Source organism: Pogona vitticeps, chromosome 3 (genome assembly GCF_051106095.1).
Source record: "Pogona vitticeps strain Pit_001003342236 chromosome 3, PviZW2.1, whole genome shotgun sequence".
NCBI classification, from domain to species: Eukaryota; Metazoa; Chordata; class Lepidosauria; order Squamata; family Agamidae; genus Pogona; species Pogona vitticeps.
The window spans coordinates 161,918,208-161,930,479 of NC_135785.1; the positions used below are offsets into that span (position 1 = coordinate 161,918,208).

The 12,272-nt window shown below is 40.8% G+C and overlaps 1 protein-coding gene across 7 annotated transcripts; it reads left to right on the forward strand.

Annotated features, from left to right (window-relative positions):
• Nucleotides 1–3,428: 3,428 nt before the first annotated feature.
• Nucleotides 3,429–11,922, forward strand: TEX30 (testis expressed 30). Of its 7 annotated transcripts, none has more exons than XM_020795546.3 (6): nucleotides 3,429–3,554; nucleotides 6,005–6,072; nucleotides 6,784–7,014; nucleotides 8,551–8,602; nucleotides 9,098–9,300; nucleotides 11,467–11,922. In XM_020795546.3, coding segments are annotated over exons 1-6 (717 nt in total). In that variant the 5' UTR covers nucleotides 3,429–3,553; the 3' UTR covers nucleotides 11,629–11,922. The 7 variants fall into 7 exon arrangements, with proteins under 7 accessions (XP_020651205.3, XP_020651209.3, XP_020651206.3 ...); XM_020795550.3 differs by having other exon boundaries at nucleotides 3,435–3,569; XM_020795547.3 differs by lacking the exon at nucleotides 3,429–3,554 and adding an exon at nucleotides 3,873–4,026.
• The last annotated feature ends 350 nt before the right edge of the window (nucleotides 11,923–12,272 follow it).

Here is a 12,272-nt window from a genome sequence, read left to right on the forward strand (position 1 = left end):
CTTATCCCTGTTAAATTTCATTATGTTCTTTTCAGCCCATTGCTTGAGCCTATTAAGAACTTTCTGAATTTTGTTTCTGTCTTCCAGACTATTAGCCATTCCACCCAGTTTGATAAACATTCCCTGCATTCCCTTGTCAAAATCATTAATAAAAATGTTGAAGAGTACTGAACCTTGTGATATCCCACTTGCTACATTCTCCCAGTTTGTGAAGGAACCATTGATAGTCACTCTCTATGATTTTGTAACCAACTCTGTATCTACCTGATAGTTGTTCTATCCATCCCTCATTAAGTTAGTTAGCTTGCTAATCAGAACATGGGGTACTTCACCAAAAGCTTTGCTGGTGTCAAGCTATATTATGTCTATATTATCTTCACTATCTAACAGGAAGGTTACTGAATAAAAAAATGAGATGAGATTAATCCGGCAGGATTTGTTCTTGACAAATCCATGTTGACTTCTGGATTCCTGAACTGTTTTCAAAGTGCTTGCAGAATAACAACTTTATACAGTGGTGCCCCGCACAGCGAGGTTAATCCGTTCCGGATTAACCTTCGCTGTGGGAAACATCGCACTACGGAACAGAAAAAGGCATTGGAATGCATTAAACAGCGTTTAATGCGTTCCAATGCCATAGAATACTCACCGTTGTGTGATGTTTCCCGGGGCCGGCAGCCATTTTCGCACCCTCCCCTCGCACAACGAGGGTGCCAAAATGGCTGCCATGAGCAGTCCGGCGGGTCCAAAATGGCCGCAGGAACAGCCGAAAGGGGCCGGGGCGCAGCGTTTTTGCGCCCTTGGTAAGCAAGGGGAGCGCGCGAAAACGCTGCCGGAAGCCCCGAAATGGTTGCGCACAGCCATTTCGGGGCTTCCGCAGCGTTTTCGCGCGCTCCCCTTGCTTACCAAGGGCGCGAAAATGCTGCGCCCCGGCCCCTTTCGGCTGTTCCGGCGGCCATTTTGAAGCCACGGAACAGCTGATCGGCGGGTCGCAAAGCGAAGGTCGGTAAGCGAGCAGCTTACCGACCTTCGTTCTGCGATTTCCCGCCTATACGGGCACCGTTTTGCGATCGCATTTGCGATCGCAAAAACGGCCTCGCAGAGCGAATTCATCGCTCTACGAGGCGCCCGTTGTCCGAGGCACCACTGTATACTGCTTTAGAATTTTCTCTGGCATTTATCTTAGGCCGACAGGTACTTTTTGAAAAACAGCTTTGTGGCAATCGCCCTTTTGGGCCCCTTATTTCTTTGGGCCTCACAAAGGAACACACGCCCTTTTCGCTGCCACCAGGTATTCTCTAATGCCACTTCAAGTCCCACACAGGAGCTGCCACCCCAAATAGGTCATATACTTTAGGAAGCAGGGTTTATGATCAAGTATTCTTTTATTACTAACCAAAACAACAGGAAAATCATATATGAGTTCATTCAGGTGTTAATACTTTTAAGATCATGCAGTCAATCACTTTACTTTCAATTTTATATCTCTCTTGTTATGCTTATACATTCATTCCTGCTTGTTATATGTGTCTTGCTTTCCATTTTTTCTCCTAAACCCCTTTAATCTATTCCTAACCCTAACACCCTCTGTACATCTTCTGGTCCCTGACTCTTTCTACCTCTCCCTAACTCCAACTGTCTCTAACTGTCTCTTCAATTCCCTAACTGTCACTCTAACTCCTCCCCCTTAGCTGCTGTGATGGACAGGCAGGAATGACATCACCTTTTTGGATTCCGCTACAAGCTCTGACAATAGCTTTGTGCTTGGGTGAGCAGTAGTTAACTAATGAAAAATGGAGTTAATTTCTGGGATTTTACCCTTGTTTTTTAAATGGTAGTGAGTAGATCATATTGACTGCTGCCATTGGTGTTATCAACATTCAGGCTGCCCTTTGCTATGTAAAGCTTGGCATCTATTTTCTTGCTGGCAATGCAGGCATAATATTGTGCAATACTAGCCCATTTCCCAGCATTCTGAATCCTGGCCATATTCAAAAACCAGAGGTTTTTTTAAAGAATTGAATACTTATAATTTCACTTGGGCCCCACTCCTTTACTATGGACTGTGTATGTAAATAAACCTAGAGTTTAACAATTAACTTCCATATGTTTCAGACAGTGGCTTGTAATTCACAAAAGCTATGAAGAAATAAACCTGTTAGTTTTCAATGTACCAGTGTTTTTATTTTCTTATAATTTTCTCTAATGATTATTTCTTTCTTGTCTCTTCAGTACTGTAGCCACAGCTAACAAGTGTCATCTTGAAGATACTGTATCACAGCAGCCAAGTTCCTTTCTTGGGTAAGCCATTTACACAGCCTGTAGATTTGACTCTTGGTGTTAACAAATTCCACTAGTATGAAGTCAGTTGACATTAAGATCTCTGGACACGTTTATTTCCCAGCAGGCATTAAACCATGATGCAAACAGATTTCCAACTCATGATCACTGCCCAAAATAGCTGAGCAATCACCTGACCTACTGCCTTTTAAATGCTGACAAAGAAAACCTCCAGATACTTCTAGTAAGATGTTCCACCTTTAATAGTATATGCATATGACTCTTTGTATGCAGAGTTCTTGACAAGTAAATATTAAACACACAAATCTTTGCTATTTCTGTGCATTGTTATTGTTGATCCCTTAAGCCTATCAAGGGAGGTGTCAGCACACTAGATATTTGTTGGCAACCCCTCAGAAACTAGTTCTGAGATGTGACTGTAATTGCTGGTTCAAAAAGTCATAGCAACAAATATACTAATAGGCATGTGGGAGATGCTCAGAGGTGAGCTTAAAGTTACAGATGTTGTACCGTTAATGTAAATGATAATTTCACAATGATTGTTGAATGGTTCTGGTTTGTAATCCAGTAGTTTGAGTCTATGTTTATTTACTCAAAGGGCACTGATGCCTACCATCTTGATAGTACTGTTTTATTATTTATTACATTTAGACCCTACATTTCCTATAGGCTTACAAGGCCCTCTCCTTCTCCTTGTATATTCTCCTCAGAACCTGAGAGACTGGCTCAACATAACCTACATTTCTACACAGTAGGAACTTCAGCCTGACTCTCCCAGTTTAATCCTCTAACCAGGACACCATACTACCTTTCCCACAGCTCCAGCACTCCTAATGGGAGCTTCTCCCTTAGGGAGCCTAAAAAGGTCAGAGTTCCCTCTAAAAGTGTTTAGGGGATGAAGAGGATGATGATGAGGACTGCCAGCCTCCCAACTCTCTTCTACCCCCAATCCCATTCCAGTTAGGAAGACTGTTGTTGCAATCAAGGCCGCTCCAAGTTTCTGCTACAAATTTGCCAGAACGGACATTTGGCTGAATCAAGTACTAGTTCTTAGACTGCCCCCCCCAATTATTAAAGTGCCTAAATGCATGCACTCCATTAGTATTTCTCTAATTAAAATATGCATTGTTGTACAAAGATGGCTGAAAAGTAGGCAGCATCCATCAGGTGTTTCGTCGCCCCATTTTAAAAACTCTCGGGATGGGGGGTGTGCGACTCCCCTCCAGCTACTCCTTTCCTACTCCGAGGGGGAAGTAAGTATTTTGCAGGTGCGTAAACTATTACTAGGCGAGGGTTGCAAACTGAACGTGGTGGGTCTTTCTGTAACCGGCTCAGAGAACAATGCCTCAACGCTGCCGTCACAATGGCTGCCACTAGCGCTACCTTTCCCAAGCCCTTCCTCTTCTTCTAACTTACTTCCAGCTATTAGAGGGAAAACTCCCGGCAAATAATAAAACAAGGGGCAATACAGTACGGGAAAACCACCCGGGGATGGGGCTGTTAATGGAAGTAAAAAGGCGAAAGATCCGCGATATCTCCCGTCCTCATCCACCTCCCCCCCCCTTCACACTGAAGCGCCTCGCCGGGGCGAAGCACGTCCTCCATTTCCTCGGCTTTTTTCCCCCTGCCTTTCGCTCGAAGCTTGTACTACAGTTCCCGGCATGCCTGTAAAGGCAGAGGGTCTCGCTTGTACCGGCATCCGGAGAAAAATGGGGAAGGAGGAAGGTACGATCCGGCGCTTGCTTTTTCGGAAGTAAACTTGCTGTGCTGGGGAGAAGGCGAGTCCCTGTACTTCTCCCAAAAAGGCGCCTTTGAGTTGGCGCCTCAGTAGGTCCGGTAAAGGGAAGGGGTGGTTACTCCAGATGAGACCACACAGGCGAGTGGAAGCCAAGTGCGCATTACCGGTATATTTGGGGGATAGGATAAGCCTCCAAGTGACCCTTAAACGTTATCCTTAAGATCTAGCGATCTGTGGTGTCTGGTTAGGGTGCCGTTAAGAAATCAGGGAGAACCTGCCTCGAAAACGGGAATATTCACTGCTAAGCTCTTCTGAGGAAAGCCGTCCCATGCACAGGCACATTCTTGTAAATAGGCAGGCTTCTCCAGGGAAGATCCCTTGACTGGCTCATCACCGAAAAGGAAAGGGTGGAGACACGTATTTCAATAACGTTTGTTTGTTTGTTTATTTATTTAACTTATATGCCGCCCACACCACCCGAAGGTCTCTGGGTGGCTTACAACATTTAAAATACAATAAAAAGGCAAAATAAAAGGGCAAAATAATTAAAATGCAATTAAAATATATATACTCTAAAAATTGCCATGAGACTGATATTATTTCAATTAAAAGCCTTATTTGTTTGTTTGTTTGTTTGTTTGTTTATATGTACAGAAATGTACGTGGAAATAGGTAATATAATTTAATGTTATGCTGCCTGTTTCTAAATAATTAGACATATTTGACATACCCCTTCTGGAGTAGTAACTGGGAGAGTCTGGCTTTTCTTCAGATCATATAAATCTTTAGCTTTTAATCAAATCCCCAGTGATTCAATGGTCCTACTCAGCCGTAAACCTTCCTGCATTTCTCATACCATTTCTTTTACCTCAAGGGATCACCTGTACTTGTTATTGCTCATTGCAAGTCTGACTGTTTCTAGCTTTCTTTGTTTTCTGGCCTGTATCTCTTTGGGGGCTTTTGCATGTGGAACCAACATACAGGTTGTTGAACTGTTTGTGAAGGTATCTGTTGCACATCCAGGACTGCAACAGGTACATTCTGTTTGTACATCATAGTTGCCCATGTGGAGATCTCCAGCAGGATACTGACTGTGTTTTATGATTTTATGGTCTTTATTCATTCATTTTCTTGCTTAGAATTCTGTATCTTTCAGCCAGATGAGACTGAACAATGGTTGAAATAGGAAACAACTTAAATCAAAATCTGGCCTCTGATTTTCAGATGATCGTCCTCTGTAGAGCAAACTTCGTTGGATATATTTCTGTTCTCATCAGGGGTACAGATGGTACAAAGTCAAGTGTAAATGGTCCTGATGAGCAGTTCATAGAAATAGTGAAAGCAAAATGTCTGAAGGCCACTTCTTTCATTCTTATTGTCTGCCATCCAGACTTGATTGGTAGAAGCAGAAAATTCAAGTGGTGCTTTCCATTCCTATAGTAAAGCGATGATAACAAATGAAATGAATACAATTTTGTGGCCATTTAATGCTACTTCCCATACCATTACTTTTGTAACCTAAGATAGTTATAGTACATCAGCAATGCCTGAAGTTGGGAATATGAAAAAGGAAGATGTGGTGCTCCTCAGAATGAGATATACTGTATTATTAACACTGTGAGCAAATTGCTTAGATATAATTAGAGCTAGTCATTTTTATGTGCTTGTTTTGAATTTTTAATACCTGTACATAAAAATGCTGGTGTCTTTAATGAGAACATGGTGATATTTTTTTTGTCCCACAAAGTATGAGAAGTTTTTGTGGATTCTATAAACACTGTCAATAGACACATACTAGTTTAATCTCCAGAAAATGAGAGCCTGATAAGCTTGGGTGGTAGTAGATGTCTCAGCACTGAGTGTTGGGGTCAAACAGTGGGACCTCTTTATCATTCCCTAGCAATCAGTGTTTGTACATGCAGGGCTGGATTTCAGTTATTAATATTTGGTTTGATTTCCTTACAGTGAGCTCTCAAAGTTTCTTAGACACAAACTTGCAAGATTATGAAAAGATGATGGGTGACTACACAGAGGTATGTTATAAATGCAGGATTATAGTAGTGTAAGCAATTATGAAGGTAAAGCTGCCCTGTGTCACACTTAAAACTACCACTGATGTTGATAGGGCTTTCTTTTGAATATATTCTAGTGAGGAGTTGCTATGTCTGATGAAGTGGACTCAAGTTTACAAATACTTATCCCATGATAATTTTGTTAGGTTTTAAGGTTTGCTTTTGAGTGGATATGCAAATGATTACAAGCCAATAAAAATAAACCTGAGAATAAGGTCGTGAAAGTTAATAGTGTGTACGTACACACACACACACACACACACAGACACACACACACACACACACACACACACACACACACCACGTGTAGGTATGTTTGCACTGGCTCAAGTTGGTAACCTGCAGCTGAAAAAGAAAAAAAGGACCTGCTTATATATTGTTCATGGTGCGGATAATTGCAAAGTTGGCAAGATTCACTGCATTCACTTAGGAAAATTAATGTTATGGATCAATGGATGTCATGTTTTCTCTAGAGATGTTGCTTTATATGACTGAAAAGAAGAGAGAATTTATGATCTGAATAGGCATGTTCTTAATAGCAATTAAATGTTTTGTTGCCTTTTAGAATGCAGGTATTTTTCCTGCATCAAAGCACCAAACAATGTCCATGTACATTTTGTATGTAGGCTTTAAGTATACTGTTTCTGCTAATTTCAGTATTTTTATTTCTAGACAAATGTGAAAATACCCTTTGGAAGCAAATATCTAGATGCTATTTTATCTCTCCCTGACAAGATACTACCATACGCTGTGATTCTTACTCATGGAGCATCTGGTGATATGAATTTCTCTCACCTTGTGTCTTTAGCAAACTATTTGGTATCTCATGGACTACTGTGCCTGCGCTTTACCTGCAAAAGCCTTAACATCATCCATAGGGCTAAAGCGTATAAGGCAGTTGTGGTATGTAAGACAAACTTTGCATTTAAGTTTAGGAAGGATAAAGAAATATCACTTGGTTATGATAGACCATCTGAAGTGGTTTAGAACAACATGTATCCTATACATGTCTTCTAGCCAATTGATATCTAGACATTATACAGTCCTGTGAAAAAGAAAGTATACCCTCTCTGAATTATGTGGTTTTTACGTATCAGGACATAATAAAAATCCTCTGGTTCTTAGCATGTTTGAAAATTAGTAAATACAAACTCAGATGAACAACAACACATGACATATTACACTGTGCCATGATTTATTTAACAAAAATAAAACCAACATGGAGAATCCATGTGTGAAAAACTACATACACCCTTATTGCTTCCATAGGAATTAGGCTAAGTAGTAGCCAGGTGCTGCTAACCAAATGCCCTTCAGCAAGTGTGACCACCTCTATAAAAGCCGATGTTTTAGCAGTTTGCTAGTCTGGAGTGTTCAGGTGTGTGTTAACACAATGCCAAGGAGGAAACACATCAACGATTGTAAAGAAGCAACTGTTGCTGCCCATCAATCTGGGAAGGATTAAAAGGTCATTTCCAAGCAATTTAAACTCCATCATTCTACAACGAGGAAGATTATTCTCAAATGGAAAACATTCAAGATAGGTGCCAATCTTCCCAGGAACAGATTCAAAACAAATTCACTCCAAGGTCAGACCGTGCAGTGCTCAGAGAATTTGCAGAAAACCCAAGAGTTACATCTCATGCTCTACAGGCCTCAGCTAGCATGTAAAATGTTGAAGTTCATGACAGTACAATTAGAAAAAGACTGAACAATTATGGTTTGTTTGGAAGGGTTGCCACGAGAAAGCCTCTTCTCTCTAAAAAGAACATGGCAGCATGGCTTAGGTATCATCTGGACAAACCACAAAACTTCTAGAACAGTGTCCTTTGGGCAGATGAGACCAAAGTGAGGATGTTTGGCCATAATACAAATCTACAACAGAATGGCTGAAAAAGAAAAGAATCAAGATGCTAAAGTTGGTTCTACAAGCTACTGAATCATAAGGTGTACTTAGTTTTTCACACACAGCTTTGCCATTTTGGCTTTATTTTTATTAAATAAATCATGTCATGCTGTAATGTATCATGTTGTTGTTCGCTGAGGATGTATTTACCTAATTTTCAGACCTGCTAAGGACCAAATAATTTTTGTTATCTCCTGGTACGTAAAACCATAGAATTCAAAGAGGTGTACTTTTTTCCTACATGACTATATGTTCAGTTCAACCCTGGCAAATAGATTGACTTTTCTACAAAGTAGCTAAACTGGAAGCATTTTCTGTTAAGTGTAACAAAACCCTCATATCTACTGATTAGGTTAAAATAGCTATCAGGTAGATCACATATATCTAGTGCAGTGCAAACTTTTAACAGTTTACACATTTAACATATGCTTAAAGATGATAGGAGTTATTTGTTTTGGTTACTGATCATTTACAGTGTACTATTTCAATTTTTATTCTAAATTATTTTAAAAGTTGCAAAATTCTTTTTAAAGGAGTATTTAAGATCATCAAGTGACTACAGACTTTCTGGTATTTTTCTTGGAGGTAAGTAAAAATTTATGCTGCTTTATGAACAAGTAAAACAAAAATTAAACAGTTCCCTGAACTACCCCTAGAACTCAGGGAAGTGAGAAACATTTCAGATTTAAACAGGAAATCCTGAATTCCAGAGACTATACTGTGCATTTGTCCTGTCTCTCAACTTGGCTTTCCTCATTGCCAGGTAGAAACGGGATGAAAGAAATCCATATATGCTTCCTTGATCTATTTTGTTAGAGAAGGTGGAATATTAAAAGAAAGAAATCTGTATTAAGACTTTAAATACAAATTTAGGCTACTGCTCCTAAATTTTAAAAAAAGTACATATTTGTCCTCACTTTAAGAACCTAAAGACCACAATCAACAGTCAATTCAAACCTGTATTTGTACAATGGTAACATTTGTTCTGCTCAGTATAATATTGTACTGCATGTCTATAGGAGTGCTGTTCAAACAGAATATGTAAAGGCCTGACTTCATCCTTGATTTCTAATGGCATAGGTCGTTCAATGGGCTCACGTGCTGCTGCCTCTGTGACACGTCAAGCTGATCAAGATAGTGACAGCTTCATTCAAGGTCTGATATGTTTGTCTTACCCACTGCATCGACCAAAGCTTCAGACTAAACTACGAGATGAAGATTTGTTGTTTATTAAGTCCCCTGTGCTCTTTGTGTCTGGAACTGCAGATGAGATGTGTGACCAAGTGAGTTCCTAGAGGCGCTGAAATGCAGACAAAATACCAGCCTTACTTAAATGTGAAGAAATTCTAATAGAAATGTATGCTTTCATATTGTGTTGACAGGAGTTTCAGGCAAGGGCTTTTGCCTTACAGATTGCCACCTTCAAATTAACAACACAAGGCTTTAATTACTTATGAGTTTTCCTCCCCACCTCTCTTTCCTATACTTACTTATTGGGTATATATCTATATCTATATATCTTATAGTAGAGAAAATATATTTCCTAACCCAAATTCTAAAAATGGACTGTATATTGGTTTTTTATGCAAATTCACCAGTTTCAAGGAGGAAAATGTGAATCAAGTCGATGAAAATGCACAAAGATGAGTCAATGCCAAGTAATGGGCAAAATCCTTTTGCATAACTTTGCCCTAGTGCAACTCAGATCAGAAACATTTAACTTAACACTAATTAAACATGTCCTATTCCCCCAGGCAAAAGGGAGCCCGAGGGAGAGCATCATAAACTGGGGGTTAGGAAGCTTTTAATTAGTGTAAGTTAAATGTCTGTTCTTCCTCATCAAATGCAATCAAGAAGACACTAACTTAAAGTTTCTAGCACCTGATATGAGTTGTGTGTCTGGATTTTTTCATTAGGACAATTCTGAATTTATTTATTTATTATATTTATATCCTGCCCATCTAGTCATTCGACTACTCTGGGCGGCGTACAACATACAAAATAAACAATTAAAATAGCATCATTATCAAGATTAAGTAATTCAAGATAAAAAAAATAAAGAAGATAGAGGCCTGCCTGAATAACCAAGTTTTAAATTGGCTTTTAAAAATATCCGGCGAAGGGGCCATACGGATCTCTGGAGGTAGATTATTCCATGACGGAGGAGCGACTGCCAAAAAGGCCCGGTTTCTTGTTTTTTCCTTTCGGGCCTCTCTTGGTGTTAGGCTCCTCAGTTACACCTCCTGGCTAGATCGAGTCATATGGGTAGATTTTGGTGGGAGAAGGTGTTCCATCAGATAGCGAGGTCCTAAACTGTTTAGGACTTTATATGTGATCATTAAAACTTTGAAATTGACGTGGAAGCGCATGGGCAGCGAATGCAATGTGGCCAGAGTGGGAGAGAGATGCTGGTGTTTCCTCACCCCATTAAGAAGTCTGGCCACCGCATTCTGCACCATTTGAAGCTTCCGCATCAGTCTCAAAAGTAGCCCCACATAGAGTGCATTACAGTGATCTAATCTCGAGAGTACAAGCGCATGCACTAAAGTGGTGAGCGCCCCAACATCAAGGTAGGTATGTAGCTGGGCAATCTGCCAAAGGTGGAAGTAGGTGGATCGGATCCCTGACGCCACCTGGGTTTCCATGATGAGCGCCGGGTCCAGATGTATCCCCAAGCTATGAACCTCACTCTTCGTGGTGAGAGTCACCCCACCATCTCAAACCGCTGATGGTGGGGCCAGCCACCCTCAGTACCTCTGTCTTGTCTGGGTTCAGCTTCAACCCATTTTCCTGCATCCATTGCAGTACAGCCTCCAAGCAGTGCTGAAGGGGCAGAACGGCATCCGCTATAGTTGATGAAAAGGAGATGTAGAGGTGCGTGTCATCAGCGTATTGATGACATGACGCCCCACATCCCCTGATGACTCCTCCCAGCGGCCTCATATAGATATTAAACAGCATTGGGGAGATTATCAAGCCCTGTGGGACCCCACAATTGAGGCTCCACAGGGCCGAGGCCGTCTCCCCAAGCTGAACTCTCTGAGGGCGGTCCTCCAAGAAGGATTGCAGCCAAACAAACGCCAGGCCACCAATGTAATAGGAGGGAAATTAAAGGGGAAAAAATCATTTTTGTGTGTTCAGTTCACAGATCCCCTGAAGCCCCAGGAGTCTGTAAATTAGGATTAGGGACATGTTATGTTCAAATTTAGCAACTGTGTCATCATCATAATCTGAGAACTGCAGAGATGGAAAGGACCCTATGGATCATCGAGTCCAGCTCCTGTCAAGGAGGCACAGTAGGAAATCAGACTCCCAACTGCTGTTCCCAGAGCCAGAGATTTAAACCACTGAGCTGTCCCGCAGTTCATTGTCAAAGTAATGTTTCCGTTGGAACTGAATTTTTGATAGATTGAAAAGGTGTCTGTGTTTTTCCCCCTTTGTTATAATAGCAACTCTTGGAAGATGTTGCAGGCAAAATGGAAGGACCTAAGAAAATTCACTGGATAGAAAAGGCAAACCACAGCATGGCGGTGAAAGGACGGGCTACAGATGACATCCTATTGGAAATAAACATGCAGGTTTTGTCTTGGATCAAAGAAGTCATTGGTTAAGGATAATAGTACTTGCCAACTACTGAAAAACACCTGTGCTTTGTCTGTTGGTAATAACTTTTCACAGGAACAAAGTACCTCATAGGATATCCTTTTATCACTTCACAGTAGCACAATATATGTTTTGTCCTGGATCTTTTTTTAAAAAATCTTGTCAGGGACTGCTGGAAGAAACAATTTTTGTGTGTTTTCAGTAGAGCTACTTCAAGACTACCTCATATTTTCTTTGTGTATAGTAAAAAAAACAGTTAAAGTGAATTAAAGTAAATTTCCATTGTGTTGCCTTTCTTACAACATCTGCCGTGTGTGAAAAGGATGGACAAATGGTGCCATGCTATGGCATAGCATTTTAGTTTCTAAAGTGGCAATGCAAACCATCACAATCATTAGGGTATAATGTGTCCATGTATGAATATGATAATCAGAGAGTCCCGATCTTTACAGTAACTGCTGTATATGTCAGAGGGGTTCAGAATTAAATGTACATCAACTTCTTTATCTAAATTTAAGGGCCAGGATAGTCGTTGTTTTAGCTTGGGACGTGGTGGCGCTGTGGGCTAAACCGCAGAAGCCTGTGCTGCAGGGTCAGAAGACCAAGCAGTCGTAAGATCGAATCCACGCGACGGAGTGAGCGCCCGTCGCCT

Bases quoted from the DNA above. Each gene is read 5' to 3' on its own strand.
- TEX30 (XM_020795547.3), top strand. From the start codon at position 3,963: ATGCCTGTAAAGGCAGAGGGTCTCGCTTGTACCGGCATCCGGAGAAAA. The intron at 4,027-6,004 runs GTACGATCCGGC...ATTTCCTTACAG, and splicing joins AAAAATGGGGAAGGAGGAAG to TGAGCTCTCAAAGTTTCTTA. The intron at 7,015-8,550 runs GTATGTAAGACA...TTCTTTTTAAAG, and splicing joins AAGCGTATAAGGCAGTTGTG to GAGTATTTAAGATCATCAAG.